Source organism: Argopecten irradians, chromosome 3 (assembly GCF_041381155.1).
Source record: "Argopecten irradians isolate NY chromosome 3, Ai_NY, whole genome shotgun sequence".
Taxonomy (NCBI): domain Eukaryota; kingdom Metazoa; phylum Mollusca; class Bivalvia; order Pectinida; family Pectinidae; genus Argopecten; species Argopecten irradians.
The window spans coordinates 50,539,729-50,564,130 of NC_091136.1; the positions used below are offsets into that span (position 1 = coordinate 50,539,729).

The 24,402-nt window shown below is 33.5% G+C and overlaps 4 protein-coding genes across 15 annotated transcripts in view; 3 read left to right on the forward strand and 1 right to left on the reverse strand.

Moving 5' to 3' along the window:
* LOC138318960 (uncharacterized) overlaps nt 1-6,429 on the reverse strand; it is a 27,456-nt gene extending 21,027 nt beyond the window's left edge. For 4 of the 7 annotated variants that reach the window (XR_011207930.1, XM_069261808.1, XM_069261807.1 and 1 more), the window contains exons 1-2: nt 6,127-6,429; nt 2,454-4,503 (exon numbers count right to left, since the gene is read on the reverse strand). The gene's annotated coding sequence lies outside the window, so the exon portion shown is untranslated. The remainder of the gene's footprint in view (nt 1-2,453; nt 4,504-6,126) is intronic. The other 3 variants (XM_069261804.1, XM_069261805.1, XM_069261806.1) reach the window with 3 other exon arrangements.
* The window catches only part of LOC138318955 (TNF receptor-associated factor 3-like), a 13,574-nt gene extending 104 nt beyond the window's left edge, over nt 1-13,470 (forward strand). Inside the window, exons 1-10 of one of the 3 annotated variants that reach the window (XM_069261786.1) lie at nt 1,919-2,058; nt 7,870-8,450; nt 8,891-8,995; nt 9,335-9,493; nt 9,824-9,904; nt 10,203-10,277; nt 10,650-10,769; nt 11,087-11,200; nt 11,778-11,961; nt 12,289-13,470. In XM_069261786.1, coding sequence (XP_069117887.1) covers nt 8,187-8,450; nt 8,891-8,995; nt 9,335-9,493; nt 9,824-9,904; nt 10,203-10,277; nt 10,650-10,769; nt 11,087-11,200; nt 11,778-11,961; nt 12,289-12,863 — 1,677 coding nt within the window. In that variant the 5' untranslated portion in view covers nt 1,919-2,058; nt 7,870-8,186 and the 3' untranslated portion in view covers nt 12,864-13,470. Of the gene's footprint in view, nt 1-1,918; nt 2,059-6,552; nt 6,658-7,869; nt 8,451-8,890; nt 8,996-9,334; nt 9,494-9,823; nt 9,905-10,202; nt 10,278-10,649; nt 10,770-11,086; nt 11,201-11,777; nt 11,962-12,288 lie in introns of those variants that run through there. The other 2 variants (XM_069261785.1, XM_069261784.1) reach the window with 2 other exon arrangements.
* The window catches only part of LOC138318963 (zinc finger protein-like 1 homolog), a 433,896-nt gene that overhangs the window by 373,530 nt on the left and 35,964 nt on the right, over nt 1-24,402 (forward strand). The gene's annotated exons all lie outside the window — the stretch shown is intronic.
* Nucleotides 13,614-24,011, forward strand: LOC138318959 (TNF receptor-associated factor 3-like). Of its 4 annotated transcripts, XM_069261798.1 has the most exons (6): nt 13,614-15,253; nt 15,597-15,671; nt 16,025-16,138; nt 16,657-16,770; nt 17,150-17,333; nt 18,084-24,011. In XM_069261798.1, the coding sequence occupies exons 1-6, from the start codon at nt 15,239-15,241 to the stop codon at nt 18,656-18,658; spliced, it is 1,077 nt and encodes a 358-aa protein (XP_069117899.1). In that variant the 5' UTR covers nt 13,614-15,238; the 3' UTR covers nt 18,659-24,011. The 4 variants fall into 4 exon arrangements, with proteins under 4 accessions (XP_069117899.1, XP_069117901.1, XP_069117900.1 ...); XM_069261800.1 differs by lacking the exon at nt 16,657-16,770; XM_069261799.1 differs by lacking the exon at nt 15,597-15,671.

Below are 24,402 nucleotides of genomic sequence, written 5' to 3' on the forward strand. Positions count from 1 at the left end.
GAGGTTAGGTTTTTAAGGAATATGAATATAATGTTGTTATGCGATGACCACTGCAAAACCACATTTATGCACAAATAATTAAATTTATCTTACAAAGAGACACATTTTGAAATTGGTTAATGGTGAATTGGAGATAAAAATTTCAAAACTAAAATCTTAAAATAACATAACCGGGAATTAAGATATAGTCTTTGAATAAACATTATCAAAAATGTAACATCTATAAACACTTTAAATGTGTTAGCTAGATACACAATAAAACTGTTTTCTTTTGTTTTATATTCTATTAAAAGTAGGGGTAAATATACACTTATATAATTAAAGTAATTGGATACTTTTCCTCATTTTAATATTATCCCCATGACATACTGTATTGTACATTTAGCTGTAACACAAGCGAAAATATTTCACCGTCAATGGAAACTTCCGTTCTCGGGACTTGACGGCATGTCATTGTTTTTCTGACGTCACGTCACTGTGTATGGAATACCATCACAATTGACTCTTTGCCCGGTACTACAGCCATTGAAGATCAATGTCCCATTGTAGAAGTGATACATGTAAAAACAATGTACATGGCGAAGTAAGTGGATATTAGTCTGATTATGATGATGTATGTATGTATGATAATTTTGATATTGATCAAACCAATCGCGCAATCAATCTTAGGCTTACAGGTACAAAATATGTATACTTGTGCACAATAACATTTGTGAATACACTTAGATTATACAGCGGAGAATGACATCAAATACATATTCCATTATACAATAAAACGTCAATATAATTTCAACTTTGACATATACGTATGACTAAATACAAATATTTTCGGTCATCGTCTCTTCAAAGCTCGAAGTGTTTCCCTAAATTTGATAACTCTCTAATAGTTTCTACACCAAGCAATTGTACCAATTTAAAGATCAATGTAACCTGGACAATTTAAAATAAAATGAAACTCATCTTCTTTATTTCTCAAATTATATTTATTGCCAATTCTTCTGGTGACATTGGGATATCTCCCTATTTCTATATATTTAATTTATGAGCAGATACCTTAAACCTAGTTATCATTTGTGTAGCTATTGTTACATGTATTATGCGATTACATCGTGAATTGCAGAATATAATAATGACATGAAATAACAAAAGTCATTAAAATTTAGGAATAAATAGTGCATGTTTTAAAGGCCCACTACCTTTCCGAAACGGCTTTTAATTTTTAAAATGGGAATGTAAAACAAGATCGATAATTTTGTAGAGTCTTAAGAATTATTAACTTACCGTTAATACTACATTCATCATCACCTTCTGAACGATTTGATTAAAATAAATAAAATGTTTATTTTCATAACGCGGGTCGTATTATGTTTCCCGCCTTCGTCCTAAATACCGCGCGGTAGTTGACTATCACTGCGCCAGACGGCAAAACAGCGAATTGACTCTCCACTGTTTTCATATATTTACGCAGGAAATCTTGCATACGTTTGGTGTCGTAACCTTATTTTAGGTCATCGGTATGCATTTTCTGATGTTATTAATGTTTTTAAGAAACTTTTATATTTTGCTCCGGAAAGGTAATGGGCCTTTAAATAAATCCTGATCAACTAGAAGTAACATGAGTACATAACACCAATTAAAATCTATGCTTCGATAACTATAAGCTGGCATCTATTTCAGCCAGATACGCATTTATAAATAGTATTTAAATTGTACATAACTTTAACCAATCGGCATTCACACTCAACTTAGGCGGAAGGGCAATTTATAGAACGACACATATGCGTCAGTGACATTACATTGTATGCGAAAATAACTATGATGGTGGTGTTTACTAGGCTCTAAATATAGCTTGCAAATTTCTTAATGTTTAATTTAACGTTTTATTGAGTATTGGAGGGAATCCAAATCTCCAAAAATTGCATATGGGTGTTTATAGGCGGAAAATATTAATAAAACTCCATACGATTCGTTTCCTCTTCCAAACTAACTATGTTTGTTCAAATTTGATTGCCGGTTTTATTTCTCTGTCCCTTGGCTTATTTTACCTCAGAACTGCCGGTAAGTCAATCAAATTTTATTTTTATATGTACATGCATGTTAAAATTAGTCCGTTCGGTAAGATAGTATACCATAGAGTCTATTTATTACAAGTCGACAAGCAAGCAATTTTGAAGAACATGCATGACATCTGGAAGATATAATATAAATGTTATTCAACTGAAATGGATATAAATCTATAGGGGAACATATGTGACCAGTTTCGACCACAATTAGATCATGAACAAGAAGGTCAAAATAAGGTCACGTTATTTTCGACATATGCAAATAAGGTGTAGTGATATCATCATAAGCAATTAAGTTCTCATTAATATTCAAAAATCGAATTGCTGAATGAATGTATAAACAATAAATCATTTTAATCATGAACAACTATTCTATGCATTCTTACTTACCGAACGTCTTTTTAAATCTTGATTTCCGTAGCTATTAGAGCAATAAACCAATCGTTGTCGAACTACATTCGGCATGTTTACGGCAAAGTGTGATCTACATGTAATTCCCGCCAAATAATCATCAAACCATTGTAACCAAGTTAAAGTCCGGCCTAGGTGCGTTAATTCTACCGAAATCACCATCAGGGTCCTTGTAAGATACCACTGAACAAAAGACAATTATGAATTTTGAGTCGATAATTTATGCTACGAATAGAAAAACATGAAAGATTCCGACGTCGTCACACATCCGGTTTCAACAGCGGTTTGTTCCGCAAGCAGCGATCGGAGTACCGAACATGACGTCATTCAATATTTTATAACAATATGTGACGTTGCAATTAGAAATTAGTTCGGGTCAAAGTTTAAAATTTCGACCAATCAAAAGTCCGGAAGGTATTATTCCACTAGTTGAATATCAATATATTTATTTAAGAACATGCTATTAGTAAATGAAAATAGGATATTTGATTGTGACAGAATTGAAAATGACAGACTGTCTAGACTAAAATGTTTTGATCGTGCCGTGAAAGATATTTTTAGTTCCTTATGGTGCTACACCACCAATGAATGGTATTGTTTGTATCTAAAAGTACTTTTTATTGATTAAAAACAAAAGTACAATAAGTATCTTTAATTCAGTAATAAAAGTTACTTACTTCACACTACTACCACCATTGAAAAGTTTGAGCTTCATATTTCACTTCAGAAGATAAATTTTTAAAGTTATCAATTGCATCCGGAAAACAATCCATGGCACTATGCCCTATATATAATATGCATAAAACAAAAACAAAAATAATATTATATGCATTTTTGTGTAATTATTATTTATTTTATGCTAATTAAAAGTAGACACAGCTCTACATGGTACAAATGATACATATTTATAGTTTATGCTCTGTCGGCGGTGGAGCATCTAGATCTCTTTAATTGTTTTAGTGAAAAGCATCAAATGCATTCCTTAAAGTTTCAGGTTCTATGTTGGTATAATTTACACATATTTTTCTAGTTATTAAGAACAATGTTGTTTATCTATAATTTTAACATTCGATGATGAATAAAAGAAACAGCATCAATGTAGAAGTGATCTCTTCAGAGATGATTATTAAGTTGTATTTCTTCCCCTAGATGACCAGTTTTACCGATCATGCCTTCATACATAAATTAGCATATCGATAATCATGGACTCTGGGAATACAAGCAAGTAGCATTAATCGTTATTTTTTGACATTGTATTTAGTATCATTGACCAAACAAACTTGTAGCAATCTAGAACGGAAAATTCTTCTTCATCAATAATCACAAAATAGGTATTTGATATGTTGTACATCTGTTTTTTATATTGCTAGGCTAGATGTGACATAAGCTTTCAAATTAAGCGCACAACCCTGATATATTACTATTCATTACGTCGACACGGATCAAGGGTTGTAATCTTTTATTTATAAACGAGGATAAGCATCAATTATTTTTGAGAAAGAATTCAACCGAAAATCCAAAGAACCACTTTATTCATTTTGAATTTCAGTTTATTGACATATCAATATTAAAATAAATATCTTTTTCATTTTCTATTTTTCATGTAATCAAAAGGCGCCGTACATTACATACAAATATAATGTTGAGTATATAAGTACTTATAAATAAATCCGTATACCGCAACATGTGTGTACACACAAGATTTGTTGCAGCGTACCTCCAACAACTGAAAGTGTACTGTAACTGGTATAAAGTGATACTGAAATCCAAGCTTCTCCTGCGCTAGTTACTAAATGTTTTTTTTCATTGTTGCATATATATACCAAATTAATGTACTGTTCCTACACACTGGATATTGACGGTTTGCATATTGAGAACACCAATTGTACAAGTACATACCAACTTTAAATATGAAACGATAAAGTTGGTAAAAGTGTATGAAAAATCGTTTTTGTAGTCCGTTGCATCTTGTAAAAGTCTCTCTTTCATTCATATCTTTATTCCTCCGTAAACGAAGAGTTACATGAACCTATAAGAATACAAACAAAAAAAAAGGTGCAAGGTAATAACAAAACAAAAAAAGGTGAGATAGCATTAAGGAAAGGGAGAACACAAGGCAAAAAAGTAAAAAAGGAAATAGAATAGAAATAGTATCATTAATTGTAATCTATATGAATGCACAGGAAAGCATCAGTTTAGCTTTGACTATCAACAAACATGTTGAATTGAATCTACTGTATTGCCACTAATTGAAAAGTAAGTATAAACTTACAAATACAGTTATGAGAAAAGACATCAAATAGCTACACTATACAGCGAATGGTATATAGAGCATTTGATTACTGAAAGGTCAATGCAGACACTTTATCTGCGAAACACAAACAATCTTGAACGAATGAATATACGGTATTATCATCACCGAGAGCTAGAATAATGTTCTCATTTGGGCGGCCAAGAATAATATGTATTTGTTCTTCCCTGTCCGCTTGGTCTAATAGAACATATACACGAACGGGATATATATTCACAACTTTTGTAAAAAACGTATCTCTAATTGCGACTATATCTATATTTCTACAATCTAAAGTACAATGGGCAACAGCGTCAGACACACATAAATTGCATTTGGCACAGTGTAACTCACAATCAGGGGGAGTAATCCATAATTTGGAGACGCGTTTACAGATACCAGAAAAAGATGGAGAAACTTTGGAAATTGACCACAAAATCGATGGAGAAAATTCCATGTGAATATTTCTGAACCTGCGCAATTCAGGGTTTAATGTCAGACGCTGTTTCCATTGATTACTTTCCTCAAGAAGTAAGACATTTTTAACAATATATTTCCATGTACGTTTGCTTGGAATCCAGGTTGACTCTAAGTAATCATAAACAAACGACTGCAAGTTGTATTTATGAAAAATATTCCATACGTCGAAAATAAAACCTGTTTTCGACTTATATATACCTAAATACATGTGGTATAGACGTAACAAAAACAACTGCTTCGCAGTACATACAGACTTGACATTACACAGAGCAGCAAAAAATCTTAACTTACATTGTTCAATATATACAGATAGAGATACTATACCTAACATTCCCAATGCAATATCTGATCTAGTACGTATTGGAAAATTCTGTATAAGTTTGGTACATAGATGATGGGTAGTCTCTAGTCGCCGCAAATCGGTTAAAGAAAGTGCAAACCAGAGCTCACAACCAAATAAAGCTCTAGAAAGAACAATAGACTTATAAAGTTTTAAATTTGTTAGGGGGTTAATCCCTGTGCCAAGCAAGTTGCACTGCATAAGCGCAAAGGTTTGTCCACGCAACTTATGCACAATTTCGTCCATTTTACACAACGCGTTCTGTTTATTTTTAATTCCTTTTAAATAATTAAATCGGATTCTTCATGATTTCCTATCAATTCATATTCCATTGTTTCAGAACAAAATATAATACTTAATTACTAATGTCAATAGCACATACAAAAATTGAACATGCTAATCGAACTCATCAAAATTGAATATACTGTGAATGTAATTTGTACAATATCAAAGTGAAATAATTTCAAAGTTTGATCCTATAAATATTATTCCGTTATTAAAATTATAAACAAATATATATATATGTATATATATGTACATACATTACTTTTAAACCTCGTGCATATCCACACCGGTGCATCAACCATATGATGATCTCTATTCTGTTTGTTAACTGATACCACCTACTCGCATTCTGGGTTTTCCACATGTACAGTGTGTTACATGTATCGTTACTGGGTTTCCCCGGTACATTCTATTTTTAGATACAATTTTTTCCGTAACCTGTATATTGCTATTTTTAACTGCAGGCGAAATAACTTATGGAAACACTTATAGCAGTAAAGTTATCCCTCATTCTGTCTAGTTTGCATTAAAATGCAGATTTATCTACATCTACCCAGCCTCCTGAGTTGTCTTAGAATCCAAAAAGGATCATGTTGATATGTATATAGACATTTGTGAAACATAGTATGCTAAAAATAGATGTTTTAAAGTTGCGGAAAGTACCCTGTCTATATTTGAAAATAACTATTAATAGAATTTATTCGTACTGGTATTGCAAACAGACGTTTGGTAGATTGTGTGAGGTTCAGGTGGGCATTTTAGGACTAGCAAACAACAAGTTGGAATCAGTGAGTATATTTAGAAATATGATCTAATAACTAAAACCGTAGCACTACTTCAGCCTAGTGCAGGTGTTTGACGTTATGTCATAACATAACATTACAATGTACGTACATGTACATGGTTTTGTGCCACTTAAACAGTATTGCGTCAATACCTGGGTCTACTCATTTAAATAAGTATGCATGTAATTAATATATTTAGAAATTCAATAATATTTATACACAAAAAGCTATCTAACAGCGTTTGAAAAGCTATAAATGAAATCATTATTTTGGTGATAGAATTCTAATGCACATCATTATTATTTTCTTTATTTCCTCCAAAAGTACCAATGTTAAGATTTTATAAACAGAATGAACAACACATATAGTACATCAATATGACTACACATGAAAAGAGTTATGTTGACTGTTTATAGATATTAAAATGAATAGTGAATTAATTAATTAAGCAACAAACCTAATTCCGATATCATATATCATTCATATCATATCATTCAAACCTTTATAACTTTTGATTCGCTACTGATAACATGATTTTTACATTGTTCCAACAGCCAGTAATAATAAAATTTGTGCGGAAAGTTGTAAAATTGTGCATGCCTAACGTATCTCCGAACGCAAGAGGAAATTTAGACCAGGCTGCATTATTGAGCCACTTTACAATTCATACCTTTGTGTAACATATATTCTATATTCAAAATAAAAACATTATCCACCATTTTGAAAAAGGTACTTGTATGCTATATTGTATGTTATATGTAAGAAAAAACTCAAATCAAATAAATAGAAATATCACTACTTATATATAGCTGAACTTTGTGAACTGTATGGATACGTGAAAAAAATAAATATTTGCATACCTGATACAAGACAAAGAATTAACTGGATTTCAATATATTAACTAATTCATAATTTTGTCACGTAGTCTTAAGATATTGCATAGAGTGTATGATTCTACATCATTGATAATTCTACCGGCGAATGAAAATGCTAATATAATTGCAGAATGTACAGGTGTCAGAAAAACGTTATAAAATCTATGATTCGCCTTATTAAAGAGATGTGTTTCAAAATCTTATTTGAGATTTAAGCAATAATTAATGGATAGGAAGGTAATTTATTCTAGGAAATATAAAACTTTTATTTATAATGTGAAATAACATGTAATCATAAACATCCACATGTAATACTTTATTGATTTTTTTGTTTCTACAGTGGGACCATTTTTCACAATGAAGACAATTAGCTGTCTGAACTCCCAGGCGGCAAACAATGTTCAAATGTGAATGCGGCTGTGGATGGCAATGGAAGCAAAGCAAACCTTATGACACAATTAGACATCTGTCTGGTTGTTATTCGCCATTTGAACAGTATACATACGTAAATTGGCATGGAGGCCTAAGATTAAGTTTATTTAGACTTTTACTAACAAATTCTATATTTGTGAATCTTATACGACCGTCGTTGATAGAATAATATTTCAGAGATAATTATTTATTAAAGTATATACATCACAGAACAATATTACGAATATGTCACTAGAAACAGATGGTGGAATTCCGTCGAATTCATTACAATTCAAGTCATCATTCAGGAATCCTGTTGGTAAACCGAACTTCGTGTCTGATCCAAAGGAAGAGAACAGATGTCCCGTTTGTCAATCAGTACTATCGAATGCTATACAACTACTCTGTGGTCATCACGTCTGTCAGGACGATATTGAACGCATCTTACAACGTAGCAAGACAGGAACATGTCATGTACAAGGCTGTGCAATGGTATTTACAAGCCAAGATGTACGTATCTTTTAATATTACATTGCTTGATTGTTTATAGAAATTTGCGTGGTTTTTTAATTCAGATTCGATCTTGTCGGTGTAAGAATGAAGGTATAATCCTCCTGAACATATGGGCTAATCCATGGTTTGTTAACTGAGCCTGAAACAACTATATATTTGATATAAAGCTGTTACTGGTTTAAAGATGCTCAGGAAGATTCATGCATTTTTGCATTAAAATTAAACCCTGTCGCTGCTTAAAATTAGCAAACTTTTGGATTTTGGTTTTGTAAAGATACATGTTTACATGTCACGTTTTTTTCAGAAATAAACAAATGATTATATTCAAGATACATAATTTGTACCTACAATGTGCAACTATAAAGTAATACGTGTATGATGCATGAAATGGATTTAATTTTGGCATTAAAAGAGCAATTATTGGAAATGTATTCCAGATATTTCCAGATGTGTGTAAACGACGCGAAATATCGAACCTTATGGTATACTGTCAGTATAAGGACTTAGGCTGTCCAGAGAAGCTTCCATGGAAAGACCTTTCCGTAAGTATGCAGTGAATTATTCATTTAGTGAATGAATTCTTCAAGTCATCTATGCTATATCTAAAAACGGTTTTGTTATGAAATATTTATAAATAATGTCTTTGTTTTGAGAGTATTGCTAATAATAACCAGTTAGTTGATAGTGGTCACAGTTTAGATTGTGGTAAACATACAACTTACCATATTATTAGATTGTGGTCTTATAATGAAAGACGAGTCAGTGGCATTTGACTACTTAAGGTTTTAAATGTTATGTAATGCAATTAAAATAATCATAAAACAGCTTCAGGAAGCACACCCATTATATGTACTTGCACAATATTCATATGATTATTTTAGAAACACGAATCTGTCTGTAAATACCAAGGACGCCAGTGTGAACAATGTCGACAAGTCGTACTGTTCTCAGAGCTGGAGCACCACATATCAAACACATGTGAACAAAGGGAAATAGAATGTCAGTATTGTCGGGATCGCATCATCGTTAGTACAATCCAGGTAAGGATTACATTAATATGATGAAGAATACAATGAAGATATACCTAAACCATATTTCTGTATGGTGCTATCACATGTATCTTTCGAAATTTATGATTTTTAGATAAATGTTTCCCGTTATGAAATTAATACTTAGTCATACACATTCATTTCTACAACCATACATAAAATTGCATTATTGAGCATTTGGTTTGATTAATAAGCAGATTTACTGCATGCATCTGCCGTGCAGCGACTGATATCAATGCAACAGACATAATGTTTTGAAGCGCTGATTAGCTGTACATGAGAATCGGCATCGTGACTGATTATGTGATTTCTTTCAAATAGAATCACCATGACTCGGAATGTAGACTTTTCCCAGTGGAGTGTCCTAACCAGTGTGGGGCCCGGGATATTGTGCGGGAACAGGTTAGTAGCAGAAACAGCAGGGATTTATTGTGTAATGCACTTTTTCATTGATATGACGATTAGGATTCTTTCATTTTCTTGCTTGTATTTTTATTGATTTCGATGTCACGAATTTGTAAAGGATATACGTGCCATAACTTAAATGTTCTATAAAATGTTCTAAGGATTCATTAAACGGTATCACTACAGTAAGTCTATCACGTTTTGTTTCAATTTAATAATACCTGTTCAATATTATAAATCCTCGTATAAGAAGACATGTCCAAGACCTTGTAAATGAATGTATACTAATTTTTAGGTCAGGAGCCACTTAGCAGAATGTCCACTACAGAAGGCTGTGTGCCCATTTGTCAAACATGGCTGTACATTTGAGGTAAATATGTTCACAATATAGATAAAAAAAGCTGTTTACGTGAATCAATAGATACCTTAGATTAAAAGTTACCATACAATAATAGATGGATAACACAATGTTATTATCTTGTACTTTGATCTTTGTACATTTAACTTCATTACAGAAATATGATAATAATATAAGTAGGACATTTTTTGTCCACACGGTTGGAATTACTTCTTTGTCCCATATTACCATTTGACGTAATTCGTATCCTACAGACTTACGTTTGATGGGATCCCGTGTCTTCTGGAAAATCCTGTTGATATTGTTACTTCTTTGACCCCAATAATACAATTAGCCAATACTTACATTAATTTTATGCTTAATTTTGAATTAATATATCCACAGGGTAGTGATGAACAACTGGAAGTTCATAAAAAGGAGGGAATCGTAACACATGTAGATTTACTAGTTAACGGAAAGATCGCCACAAACCAAGAGTATGGAGCAGCCCTGGCAGATATGAAGGTAATATGCAATAATGATTCTGTAAATTCACACCGAAGTGAGAAAACAAGGAAGACTAAGGATAGTGTTGAATATGTTTCACAGATACACTGTACCACTAAACGTATGTATGGCTATATTCCTTTAACGAGGCATATCATGTTTTGCTCAAGCAAATATAAAATGACGAAATTTATAGAGAGACAAGTCGAATATTTCTTTCACAACTATGTTTTATGTGAACATGGTGGTATCTGACCTCATACATATTTCGCCAAAAATTAAACTGAAAATTGTATGCCTATGATTAAACATTTACCAACAATCATGTGTTCCAGGCTATGTTGGATAAAGTCATAAAAGAGAATGCCTTGATACCCAAACTCATCGAAGAAAATGAAAAACTTCAAAAGGAGAGTAAAGCCAACAAGATGTCTATCCAGGAAATGAAGGTACGCTAAACTTGTCGTCTGTGTAGATTTGCGGTTACCTATATAGTTGAGGATCTCCCTTGAATCTCTACATATTGATGGTGCTAATTTAACGGAATGCTAGTATCACAATACGGTGGCTCTGAGGTGACATGATCTTTTATCTGTAAAACGAGAATTATATTTTAATGTAGTGTGAAAAACATTTTTTTTCTTTTACGTGATCACATAAAACGTATTACGTGTTCCGGTGAACATGGTGTGTCAGGCAAGAATTTTTTTATGCAAGATGAAAAATGTTATTATGTAAAATAAGACAGTTTTTATATGCATAATGGAAATCATATCTTTAAGCTTTACGTGAGCATGTCAGTGAAAAAATATCGTTCACACTACATAAAATAAAATGCGTTTTGACTTACATACATGTAAATAAACATATTTTTCACTCTACATTGAAAACAATCTTGTATCAACTCTGTGACGTTTGCTTAGGTGGGATATCGACATACATTCGTACGATGAAAACCGTGATTGCCATAAATCTTTATTTTCAAACCCAATGTTTGTAAAAATGATATCCATATTACTATTACAGAAAGTCCTTGCAAGTAATGGCGAGAGGGTGATACAGACCGGACGGAAGTTGGAGGATAAAGCGTCCGTGGAGACCGTCAACAAACTCCAACAGGAAGTGGCGGTGATAAAGGGTGTAGTTCAGGAGTCCAATAAGAGGATGTCGAACATAGAACGATCTGGAATGACAGTGGGATACGACGGGGGTATGTGTCAGTTTAATGTATTATCTTAATTTTCAATTTCCAACAATATTATTTATTCCATCCGCGTATTAATAAGAATGTTTAATATGTATTTTTAATACAATTTGGAAAATGCATGTCCATGCGGGGTGTGAGATAGAAAGCGCGTTTTGACTTTTTGTCGTTTTGTTTAACGTCAATTGTGGTTATGTTTATTTCACGTTATCATTTGCAGGTTTTGGAAACATTATTTGATCTTAGTTGTACGATGCCAGATAGTCATTCAATATGTTTTTGCACTATCATATATATCATTAAATCTTATTATTTAAATAATAATATCTTCAGGGGGACAACCGAACGCCACAGCTAATGTAGAGAAACAGGTTGGTTTACTGGACATCAGGATGAGTGAGTTGGACCTGAGACTTCAACTACAGGAGACTGTCAACCACGACGGGGTCCTGATGTGGAAACTCAAAGATTACGGCAGACGAAAACGTGACGCTATTAACGGAAAGACTCTGTCCTTGTACAGTCAACCGTTCTACACGAGTAAATACGGATACAAACTTTGTGGAAGAGTTTATCTGAATGGCGATGGAACCGGCAAAGGTACACACCTCTCGTTCTTCATGGTGGTGATGCGTGGCGACTTTGATGCTCTCCTTCCTTGGCCTTTCCAACTCCCGGTTACCATGAAACTATTAGACCAAAACGGAACCAGACAACACATCGCCGAACATTTTATGCCAAGCGTAACTAGTAACAGCTTCAAAAGACCGACAACGGAAATGAACGTTGCGTGCGGAGTTCCTTGTTTTGCTCTTCATTCTAAATTAGAAACGGAGACGTACCTCAAAGACGACACGATTTTTCTCAGAATAGAAGTGGACTGTAAAAACATTCCAGCCTTGTATTAAAATGATGTAGATTTTTTTCATGTTGCAAATTTACGATGAAGAAAGAATATCACGAAGTTGAATGAAATAACGTTTAAATGATACAATGTCATGATAAATATTATATATACCATATACATTATTTGTCATTTTCCAAAACAAAGAAGTGACCAAAGACAACCAAGTATGGCATTATAAGATATATTATTATATTCATTGATAAACAGATTTGTATAGTCGGACATCGAAAGTACAAACACACATTTTTTTATGTACTAAATGTGTCTGATGTTGTTTTGATAATTAAGTATATTATCAAATCATTCGGCACAACAACACGATATCATATTCACAGATATATACCACACCTCGTTCATAATTTCATATTGCTATTGTAAATAATAGATGACAGTTATACGTTTGTTTTGTGTGAATAGTTTCACTGACCTCTTTGCATCACTTCACAACTATTCAAAATGTCTAAAGCATCCTACACTGCATTAAAACCATCTAACGGTAATATAATGGAGTGGTTGTTTTGTTTGCTGTTATGTATCTGTAATGCCTATATTGTTTTATAATTTGTAACTTTAATGCCGACTAAAGAAATAAACTCATGCCTACTGTTTGAATGGTACATGTATTCGATCGATAAAAAACAAATGGTAGGTCGGATATAGGATACGCTTTTTATATTGAAACGAGTCACTTGGATAAATTCATTGAAGTAAAAGCTTACAAATTAGTCATACCTCATTTCTATTTTCTGGTGATAATACAATATTATATTTTGAAAATCGATACAGGTCAAGTAATTAATAATAAGGAAGGACGGTTCACATACATATACAAATATAATTGAAGCTAAAGAGAACCAAAATACATGTCACCCGGTACAAATGAGCAAAATGAAGCAAATATTTTCAAATGATGTCATGATGTAATCATAAATCTTAGCCACAGTATACTTAAACGGGTAGAGTTCAAAGATATTTTCAATGTTCGAGATATCGTTTTTCTGCAAGTAGTACATTTTGTAGAGTGGACATAGTATTATCGTATTAAAGTAATTGGGAGATTTAAACATCTAGGTTGGGGAAGCAGGAATGTTGCTATAAGGATGCGATGCATTAAAGTAAAATGAAAAACGTCGCAATAAATATCTTTCAGTGAAAAACAGGCATGAAGCTCCTAGAATTTTATAATCTCTTATATCAAATCTCTGATATCAGAACAATCAATTTTTGATTAGATATAAAGATGGATATTTGACCATATAAGCATATCATTCATATTAAATTGTGTCCTCATCCTTTTCGGGATCTCGAGCTCACTAAGATGTAATTTAGTAAATCTAAATGCATACTGAAAATAAGAAAACAAATATTTTTTTTTCTTTACAAATTAATCTGCGGTTTCTATCATTGCGTAATATGTTAGAAAGGTCTTAATTTGGCGTATGTTCCATAAGCATGAACGCCGTATGACATTCGCAAATTCCGCATGTTGCAGAAATCTGTTATCTGACATCAGCGACACAACTTGTAATATTGACAACTCTTGTTAATAAATGGATTCGTAATTAGGTATAGATTATACCGAAGTGAATCATTTCGATAAACCTGCTTACATCAATGGATAAAAGCCTTTTGGCATCTGAAATTCAGTCTAAGAAATTTCAATTCGGGACAAAACGTGTATATAAGCAACTAAATCAGGTAAAATGCGTTAATTAAAACGAAATCATTCACTGTCCGTCTAAAGCGTCCGTATGATATGCGTCTGAAAGACAGAAACGTTATCTGTATACCAAATATCATACTTACATGTATCTACATGTACCAATACCGGCTTGCTCAGATCAATTTAGTTGTTATCGAGCATTTCTTTTTAAATCGTCCGTGTGTGTATATATATATCGTCGTTTCTGCATTTTTTTCTATATTATTACACCGGACAATGTGAAGATTATTTTTTCTGTATATATATATTTACAGTCAGTGGTGAATTGATAGTATAAACCCCATTGATTTCAACCATAGGCTACTCAACTTTATTTCTCGATATATTGAGTATGTCACGCGCAATTTGGAGCCAAGCGGATGAATTTATGATGCATTTCTTCAATCAAGGATTATTCTATTTTTATTTACTTTTTTAGTTTTTGATGTGATTGCCATTGGTGTTGTGGAATATGATTTGTTATCCAGTATACATTAAGATAACATTAAACACGTTTCATACATGATAAGTTGAATTATAAATCAATCAACCATGTGATTTTTTTTATTTCTTTAGCATTATAACATACACATTCGTAATTCATATAGGATCATCTGGCGCATGAGTGTTCTAATGCTATTCTAGACTGTCCGAACCAATGTGGAATAACTTCGATGTCTAGAGAAGAGGTAATAAATATAACGAGGTCATATAAAAATCTAGATTATTTTATTAATCATATCCCTAATCCTTATACAAAACTCCAAAGAAGCCAACTTCTGCAATTATCATTGTGCGTCTTATTGATCTTATGCAGTCATTTATTTTGTGTTACATGCATGTTTAGGTCCCAATTTCTCGAAACAAACTAAGTCAAAATCTGACTTAAGTCTAATGTTTTCATATACATGTACATTACATAAGATAAAACCTTAAGGTTGAATTTTGGTTTCGAAAAATCAAAGCCAGGAATGTTAGGCTTTACAAAATAAGAAATTCCTCGTTTTGAAATTGCTCTTACAATATTTACAGTTACACAATCATAACAACGAATGTCCACTTCGAAAACAGTCGTGTCGCTTTAAAAGTATGGGATGTCGCTTTGAGGTATAGAAAAAACAGTTAAATGAACTGAATCGCTATGATATCTATGATGGCATGTTATGATTGTTTTACACAAAATGTATGCAAAATATTTCAAAAGTGTAATATATTTATGTTTTACCAGGTCATTTATCCTTAAGCTTATTATAATTAAAATTTTCTATCGTTTTAATACTATTGGATGCCGCATTGCGGTACATTTTGTTTAGATATAAAGTTTAAAAGAAGTTAATTAAATTGGTATAATGCCATTACCTGTATGCTGGTAATGAATACATGACTCACAAAAAAGTAGTTTCAAAGTGTAGTTATCCATGTCTGCTTACCATTATCAAGCTGTGTATGACCATTAACAGGGTCGAGGACATGAAGTTGAGCAACACGCTCAGGAGGGACTACTCTACCATGTAGAACTCCTCCTCACCACTCATGCCGATACAGGCAATGAAGAAGAGATCGACAAACTAAAGGTAAAATGTGATACTCATCGCGTAACTGATAACTTAAAGCAAAGTCTGTCGTGAATATGATTTTAAGAAAATGGTGTTAAATCGGAATTTAAGCCGACTAAATGGCCTCGCTGGCAATACATGTGATTTGCCTCATAACTATATACTAGAAGTCTAGTATCACAAATAACGATTCCGATATTACAAAATATACCAGATCATATTTTACAAATATCTGTACAGGTATCAAAAACGTATCATATAGCACCACATTAGATTACTGTAAACCAGTCGGTATATGTAACAACGCGTGATCATACTCAAGGTCATCTAAAACTTGCCATCTAGAACCCTGAGGTTTACTTTACCTGTAATTGAAACATTTTCGCAGCGATTTATTTCCACATTTAAACGCGGAATTAAATTGGTTTACAGTATCTTTTTATTGCTATAACACTTTCATCATAACAACAAGTAATTCATCTCGAAATACGATGAGTTTAATCAAATTGAAACACCATTTTTATCAATGTATACAGGAAACAATACAAGAAATGCTAAAAGAATCTGAGAATATTCCAAAACTCCAGGATGAAAATAGCAGGCTGAGGAAGGAGAACCAGACAAACAAGAAAGCAATACAAGATATGAAGGTTGTCATGCTCATACTAAAGCTCACTCATTACCTTATGTATTTGACATGTTTATCATCATCTTTTTGAATAAGAAAAGTACTCGATCCTTGATGAAAGCTATGAATCCTGTCTCCAGGCCGAAACACACAATTCAATAAAATGGCATTACCACTTTTCACCTTTACTTAGGTTACGGAATTATAGTAATATAATATTTACAATGCAGAGTCTCTTTATAGAAAATACAATCGCGATATCAAATATAATTTTCATTATGTACAGGATTCAATAAATATATATTCAAGTTCAAAGTAATTATACAATATGGCGGCAGCTATACCATTAAGACAACCATGTCCTCGTGCCATTAACTCGTCTTCATTATTCTTTGATACAGAAGGTGCTTGTCTCCCAGGGAGAAAAGGTGATCAACGTTGAAAGGAAACTGGACAGTAGAGTCAGTAACGATAGTGTCGAAACTATCAAACGGGACGTCACTGTAGTTAGTCAAACAGCACAGGCAGCCAAACAAAGAATAGAAACACTGGAGAGAACTATTGGCACCGCCGGACAGACTGGAGGTTAATTCTTATACTTTTTGTTGTGAATGTGATGTAAACAAACATTTGTTTTGAAAATAAGCAATGGATCGATAAATGAACATTAACGTTTACTAATTGAAGGAGTATGAGATATAAGATGAGATATTGTCCCACTTGCATGTAAGTTGATGTGATACCACAAACCACTGTTTGGGTTGATAATTACGTAACCTTTGGTTACCGTTATTAAAAATTTATCAATATGGGGAGGAACTAGATATTTTCAGATTTTTCAGTAATACTGAAATTTCAATTGTTACATTAGTACTAATTGAATTTATAAGTACAATTATTAATTGATAGAATGCCATTTTATATGCAGTGTTTGTTTAAAAATCGTTGAAATGATATAAACAGAAAACGTAAAAGTGAAAGTAAGTTAAGGTTTTCGGCAATACTGAGATTTTAGTTGTTACGTTTGTACAAATTAAATTGATAGGCCAACACTCTTACATGTTATGTTTTTTAAAAACACCGTTTGATAATCTGATGTACATTCGATGTGCACAGGATTGTTCCCTACATTCAAACAAATAGAAATGACACTGCGCATTATAAATACCTGGTCTGGATATATCTCATATTTCAGTACGTCACGTTTATTTCACTATATTGGATGTTCCGTGAATCCGTATCTAGCCTTTATCATAATCCGTTTGGTATTTTCTTTAGATCGGACATCAAGTAATTGTTTTGATATATAGTGGTTTCTATTTTATTTCAATTTAGGCGCAAATGTTCAAGTTGTCGAACGCGTTGAGAAGCACGTTGGGCTTTTAGATGTCAGAATGTGTGAGATAGACCTCCAACTACAACTGCTCGAAACTATCAACCAAGAGGGCGTTCTGATGTGGAAGATACGAGATTACAGTCGGCGGAAAACGGAGGCAGTTAACGGTAAAACGCTATCGTTGTACAGTCAACCGTTTTACACCAGTCAGTACGGCTACAAACTCTGTGGGCGGGTATATCTGAATGGGGACGGAACAGGGAAAGGCACATACCTTTCCTTCTTTGTAGTTGTCATGAAGGGTGACTTTGATGCCCTGCTACAATGGCCCTTTACACTACCTGTCACTCTTATGATTTTGGATGAAAATGAAATGGGCAATCATGTACGTGAGACGTTCACACCTAACCCGGCGAGTAACAGTTTCCGCAGACCTACAACTGAGATGAACGTAGCGTGTCGCGTGCCATGCTTTCTCCAGCACACCAGACTGGAAACTGATACATATGTGAAAGACAACACCATATTCTTACGGGCAGTTGTTGATTGTTCTAAAGCAAAACCTCTGTTTTAAGATACAAATATAGTATTAGTCAAAACGCTTTATATAGAGAACACATGGTTAGTTTTTTACAATGCAAGGTTTATATCTGTGCGAGACTTAGGAAAGCCGAGATAACGAGTCTTTGCCGAGTCATCTCAGCTTTCTTTATCAAGCACCAAAATAAACCTTGTATTGTATGATACTAACCGTGTATTCTGCTTATCATCCAACCATTATGACATGCAAACGAAAGCAAATTTTCAGTTATTTACTTGGTTTCGATCGAAACATCCTCCTTTTGTTTCTATTGTGGGAAATATATAAGCGCATTTGCAAACAGTACCAATTATTCTATTCAGTGTTTAATATATAAAAATATGAAAATACCCCAAAAAATGATTCCCTTCAAAAAATACTTTACAATACATACCTTTGCCACGAGCCAAGAAAAAGACGACCTTGCCATACGAAATTTTCGATATCGAAAAAATTACACCATTCCAGAGATTGTGACGTCACCTTTTAGTGGGACTGAATGACTTCATCGGAAGGTTAAAGTTCGGAGTCAAGTTGAAAAATGTTCCATCGTATTGGCGGATAAAGCACAAGTTTATCAGGCAGTAGTTATTCCTAAGTATGTGGGGCAGTTGCAGGATTAATTACCACAAGCCCTCCACCTCTGGGGTGCAAGTTCGAATCTCATATGGGGAAGTTGTCAGGTGCTGATCGTTGGTCGGTGGTTTTGCTATGGGTATTACGGCTTTCTTCCACCGACAAACATGACACGCCCTTACATAACCCTGGCTGTTGAAAGGACGTTAAACTAATAAGACCAAAAACCAAACCGAGGAGTAAGGGTAAGAATTGTGATATGATAAAGACATTGATACAATCAGAAGATTAAACGATGATATAGTTGATGTCTATACCGTATTCAGTTAAGAAACATTCTGTCGCACATAGTCTACCAAAAGTTTAGTATTAATATCTAAATTATGTTTGATACAATCCCCATTGCTGCCAATAATCGCATTGTAGAAGACGTAAATAGACATTTGTCGCGTTGTTATGACTTTAAATAGAACGTGTTAGGATTATTGTTAGATATTGATATACTTATAATTTGTAAGCTAAATATAAGCTCAGAGATTTATAGTGTGGAATATCCAAGTATTTCGAAGATCGAGTTGAGCGAGAAACACGAAACCAAGCTTGAATCCAACTGTGCGTTACTTAATCAACAACAATCTTATAACGCTTCGTAATGTTTTGACCTGTACGCTAAACATTGTGTACATGTATAGGGGTAGCTGATAATCGTCAGTCCAACAACGATATTGGGTATAAACCATTTGGAATATTCTTTAATCTTACACGACTCCATATATGAAAATAATTTTAAATTCCGATGGTTTTCATTATATCTATTCGCTTATATCTAACCTAAACAGACGGTTTCGTTATTATCACTCACAATCAATAATTGCATGTCGTTTTAATGAAACAATGATGCAAGTAGCGGATGTTTTATTCAGGTCTGACCCGTTTGAATTCAGTCAGAAGGGGGGGATAAATAAGTGGGAGTTTTGTCTTTAATCAAAGTACTGTAAGTACTAAAGGAGGTGTTATTCGAATTCATAAAAAAAATGTAATTGTCCCTATTTCAAAACTATATAATATTTTGTTAATTAAGGTAAAGCATAGAACAGCATCAGCAAAGTTTATTTTTATACCGGCATTTTTCAATAATCCTATCCCAAAGGAAGTATTAATGTCTGCAGATTATGGCAATAATTACATCAGGTTTCTTAGACTTAATCTTTGAAATAAATGTCATGAAAAAATATTCCTCAGCAACTTGGCCTTTTCCGAAACTAAGTTTCCCCGTTTTTTTATACTTTAGATACTTCACCAGACATACATGAATTGCATAAACGAACCTTTTCTGCCATCTGTCCTTCACCAATAACCTCATAACAATGTCCTTTAAAGTCTTTTGTTAAACTACTTGGATATTTTTATACCTTTATCTTCCTATATATATATATATACATTAAAAGGTTTTATGATTGTGATTGAAAGAAAATACAAGGGTAAGATAGAACGCATTGGTCACTTGGTATCTGGTATTTTCGGTCTATGCTATCATCTAAGTATAATATCCAAACGACAATGGTCAATAGTCTGCATAAAAGGTCTTAAAATTATACTACACGTACTAGAGTTTTATAAGGACAAATTTGGATTCACTTAATACAAATATAACACAAATAGAAAAATTTATGAAAAAATAATATTATTTCATATGGGCCTACATTGTATTTTATATTTCATTTTATTTCATATTTTATTTCATTTTTTATAATGTCCAAAATATTAATATAGGTATATATCTATTTTACATTGATTTGTTATTTAGTGTACTGTATTTAACTTTTTTGTATTTGCCATTTGTACTTAGCGTTACCTCCTTTGAGTTACCTGCATACGTTTACCTGACCATTAGGATTCACGGAGACGTTTTTCTTGCAGAACAATCGATTTTTCTGTCCAAATGTCTTGATAAGAAATATAAATCACTGATTAATCGTAAGTTGATCATTTCTTTGTTATTATCATTCATTGTAGTGAAGATTTTGAAGCATAAAACATGTGTCTGCTTGACCAAGGACGTAGTGACAAATCCATGGCTTGACTCACTACACTGTCAAAAGATCGTGACCATTTTCCCTAAAATATTCGTTGTAGTAGGCCAATGGAAGCTATGATATTTATTTACAATGAGGTGAGTATCTTGCATCACATTTAGTCACATATATGATTTGGTTTTGTTATCGCAAGGATAAATACTGCGGAATTTTGGATTTTGTTTATTTCTTCTCGCACTTCAGAAGAAGATATTAAACACGATCTGATATTGAACAGCTAAATACCGCATGTACACGTTGACTATTACGGTTAGAACATTACCGTGGGTATTTAATTATGGTAGGTAACATATTGCAGTATTTACTCAGGCATGGTCGCAAAAACTTAATAAATCTTTCAGAACACTAGTAGAGTCGCAAGTTTTTTTTTTAAACTGCCACCGCGCATGCGCCAAGGAAAATGAATACCGGTGATTAAAAACACCATTTAGGGTAGGCTGATTAAGTGGATCGGCTTGATTTTGCTAACGATTAGGTTTATCATTGTCAATCAGATTTGAAGTTTTATAAGCAAATACGATACTAGATCTAGCACGTATAATGCTTGTACCAGACACTGGCCTGCTGAAACGGTTAAGTCTTCCCTTATTCGAATAGTATCGAGTCAAATAACTAATATAATATCATTGGGGAATAATACGACATAATGACCCTGGCTGTTAATAGGAAGTAAAACTAAACAAACAAAATCAAATAAAGTATGTGTAGAAAATGTGAAGCATGTGAACACCGGCAATTCCTGACAGAATGTTATTGATCTCTGTGAAATATACAACGTTTCAATACACAGTGTAAAACTATATCCCCACACACCTCCATTGAAAGTTTCCTATTTAATTTGTCGACTGTATTTGATAATCACACCATTGTTGTCATACAGGTATCTAACACTATCGATTTTTATTCATGTTATTTCATTTTTAGCTCACATGGTCCGAAGGACCAAGATGAGCCTATGCCATACCGTACCGTGGCGTCCGTCGTCCGTCGTCCGTCCGTTCGGCTTACGTCGTTCGTCGTCCGTCGTCCGTCGTCCGTCCGTTCGTCACCAATAGACTTCTTCTCCATAACCACTGGTCGGAACTTAACAAAATTCTTATGGGTTGCTGACTGAAATTTGTACAAATAGTCGGGCTGTCGGGCTGACCCCCTGGGGGCCTGAGGGGCGGTACCAAAAGGGGTTAATTTTGGCTATTTCATATAAACGACTTCTTTTCTGAAACTAAGCATGGGATAGCACTCATAATGCAAAGGTAGCATCCTTATAAGGTGGGGATTCAAAATTGTACAAATGATTGGGCTGACCCTCTGGAGGCCTGAGGGGCTGGGTCAAAAGGGGCCAATTTTTGGCTATTTCTATATAAACGACTTCTTCTCTGAAACTAAGTATGGGATAGCACTCATAATGCAATGGTAGCATCCTTATAGGATGGAGACTCAAAATTGTAAAGATGATGGGGCTGACCGTCTGGGAGCCTGAGGGGCGGGGTCAAAATGGGTCAATTTGGCTATTTCCATATAAAAAACATCTTCTCTGAAACAAAGCATGTAATAAGACCCATAATGTAATGGTAGCATCCTTATATGGTTGGGATTCCAAATTATACAAATGATGGTGCTGATCTCCCTGGGGCATGCGGCGCAAGGTCAAAAGGGGTCAGTTTGGCTATTTCCATATAAACGACTTCTTCCCGGAGACTAAGCATGAGATAGCACTAATAATGTAATAGTAGCATCCTTATGGGTTGAGGATTCAAAATTGTACAAATGATTGGACTGACCCTCTGGGGGCCTGAGGGGCGGGGTCAAAAGGGGTCAATTTGGCCTAGTTCAAAGTAAAACATAATTCAGATGCGAGTGAACATTTGAATTTCCCGCTTCAGCCATTTAACCTCAACAGCCATGTTCAATGTGATAAAAAATAGTCCTTATAAAAAATCAAAAAGATAACAAAATTTCAAACGTTTTTTTAGTAGGTTCTCAGTTTACTTTTAAATTTCCAGTCATTTAAAAGATTTTTTCATAAGCTTCATAACAAAAATGGTTCATTCAACTACAAAGTCAATTTTTCCGCACGGACTATCATGTTGTCAGTAAATATTACTACACCAAGTCTAGGCTGCATTTATTGGCTCATAATGCAGATCACGATTATCATTAGAGTAATGGGAGTCGCAGTGGCACAAAAGGTAAATATTTGATAACATGAGTATTTTTCTGTTTTTAATCATATATATATATATATGTGCGCCCTTTATGTGGCCTCTTATAGTTCCCCTCTATAAAGCCCTAATATCAGACGCTCTCTCATTGGCTGTTATATTAATACTGATTGCTAATTGGCTGATATATTAAGCTTCATCTCTGCAAAAACATTCAGAGGCGCCATCATTTTCACCTCAATTTCCCCTTTTTGTGCAAAAAGAGGAAATTGAGATGAAAATGTGGGGCAGTGAGCATGCTGACTCTTTTACTGATGCAAGATAGTCAGCATCTCACTGTGTGGCTTAATTCTGACGAATCGCCACAATAGGAAAATTATTTTGTAATGTTTTGTTTTTGTCTTTATTGTTCTCTATTTGAAAAGTGAACAGGTATGTTTTTGGAATGGTCATTTTTAGAGTCTCCAGTAACAATTTATGTGTTGATTGAATTTGGAGTACTAATTTTTATTATGTCATGACCATTCCAATATTTTATATGTATTAATTTGATAACTTTCATATTATTTCTATATATAACATGGTTTAGTTGTAATTAACCGTCATCTTATATAAATTGTTATCATCTTTACAAGATGGCCATTTTCATTTCACACATTTGTGTTAAGTTTTTTGTGAAGCATGCATAAAACATGATAACATAATACATCTAACTTCTTAAATTAACTTGAGCACATTCGTGAAATTTTGAAGCATTTCATTCTTTATCTTTGTCATTTGAAATATGAAAAATAAAATCAGTTTTGAACAACTAGACCCTGGAATCGAAGAAAGATTTTTTTTATTTCTTTATCTTTATTTATTATCAATATTTTATCTTCAAACCGCAGATTAGTAATTACTG

What these genes read in the sequence shown, in the direction of transcription:
- LOC138318959 (XM_069261798.1), top strand. An exon ending in AAGAGATCGACAAACTAAAG is followed by an intron (nt 16,139 to 16,656) that starts GTAAAATGTGAT and finishes CAATGTATACAG; the next exon opens with GAAACAATACAAGAAATGCT. An exon ending in CACCGCCGGACAGACTGGAG is followed by an intron (nt 17,334 to 18,083) that starts GTTAATTCTTAT and finishes ATTTCAATTTAG; the next exon opens with GCGCAAATGTTCAAGTTGTC.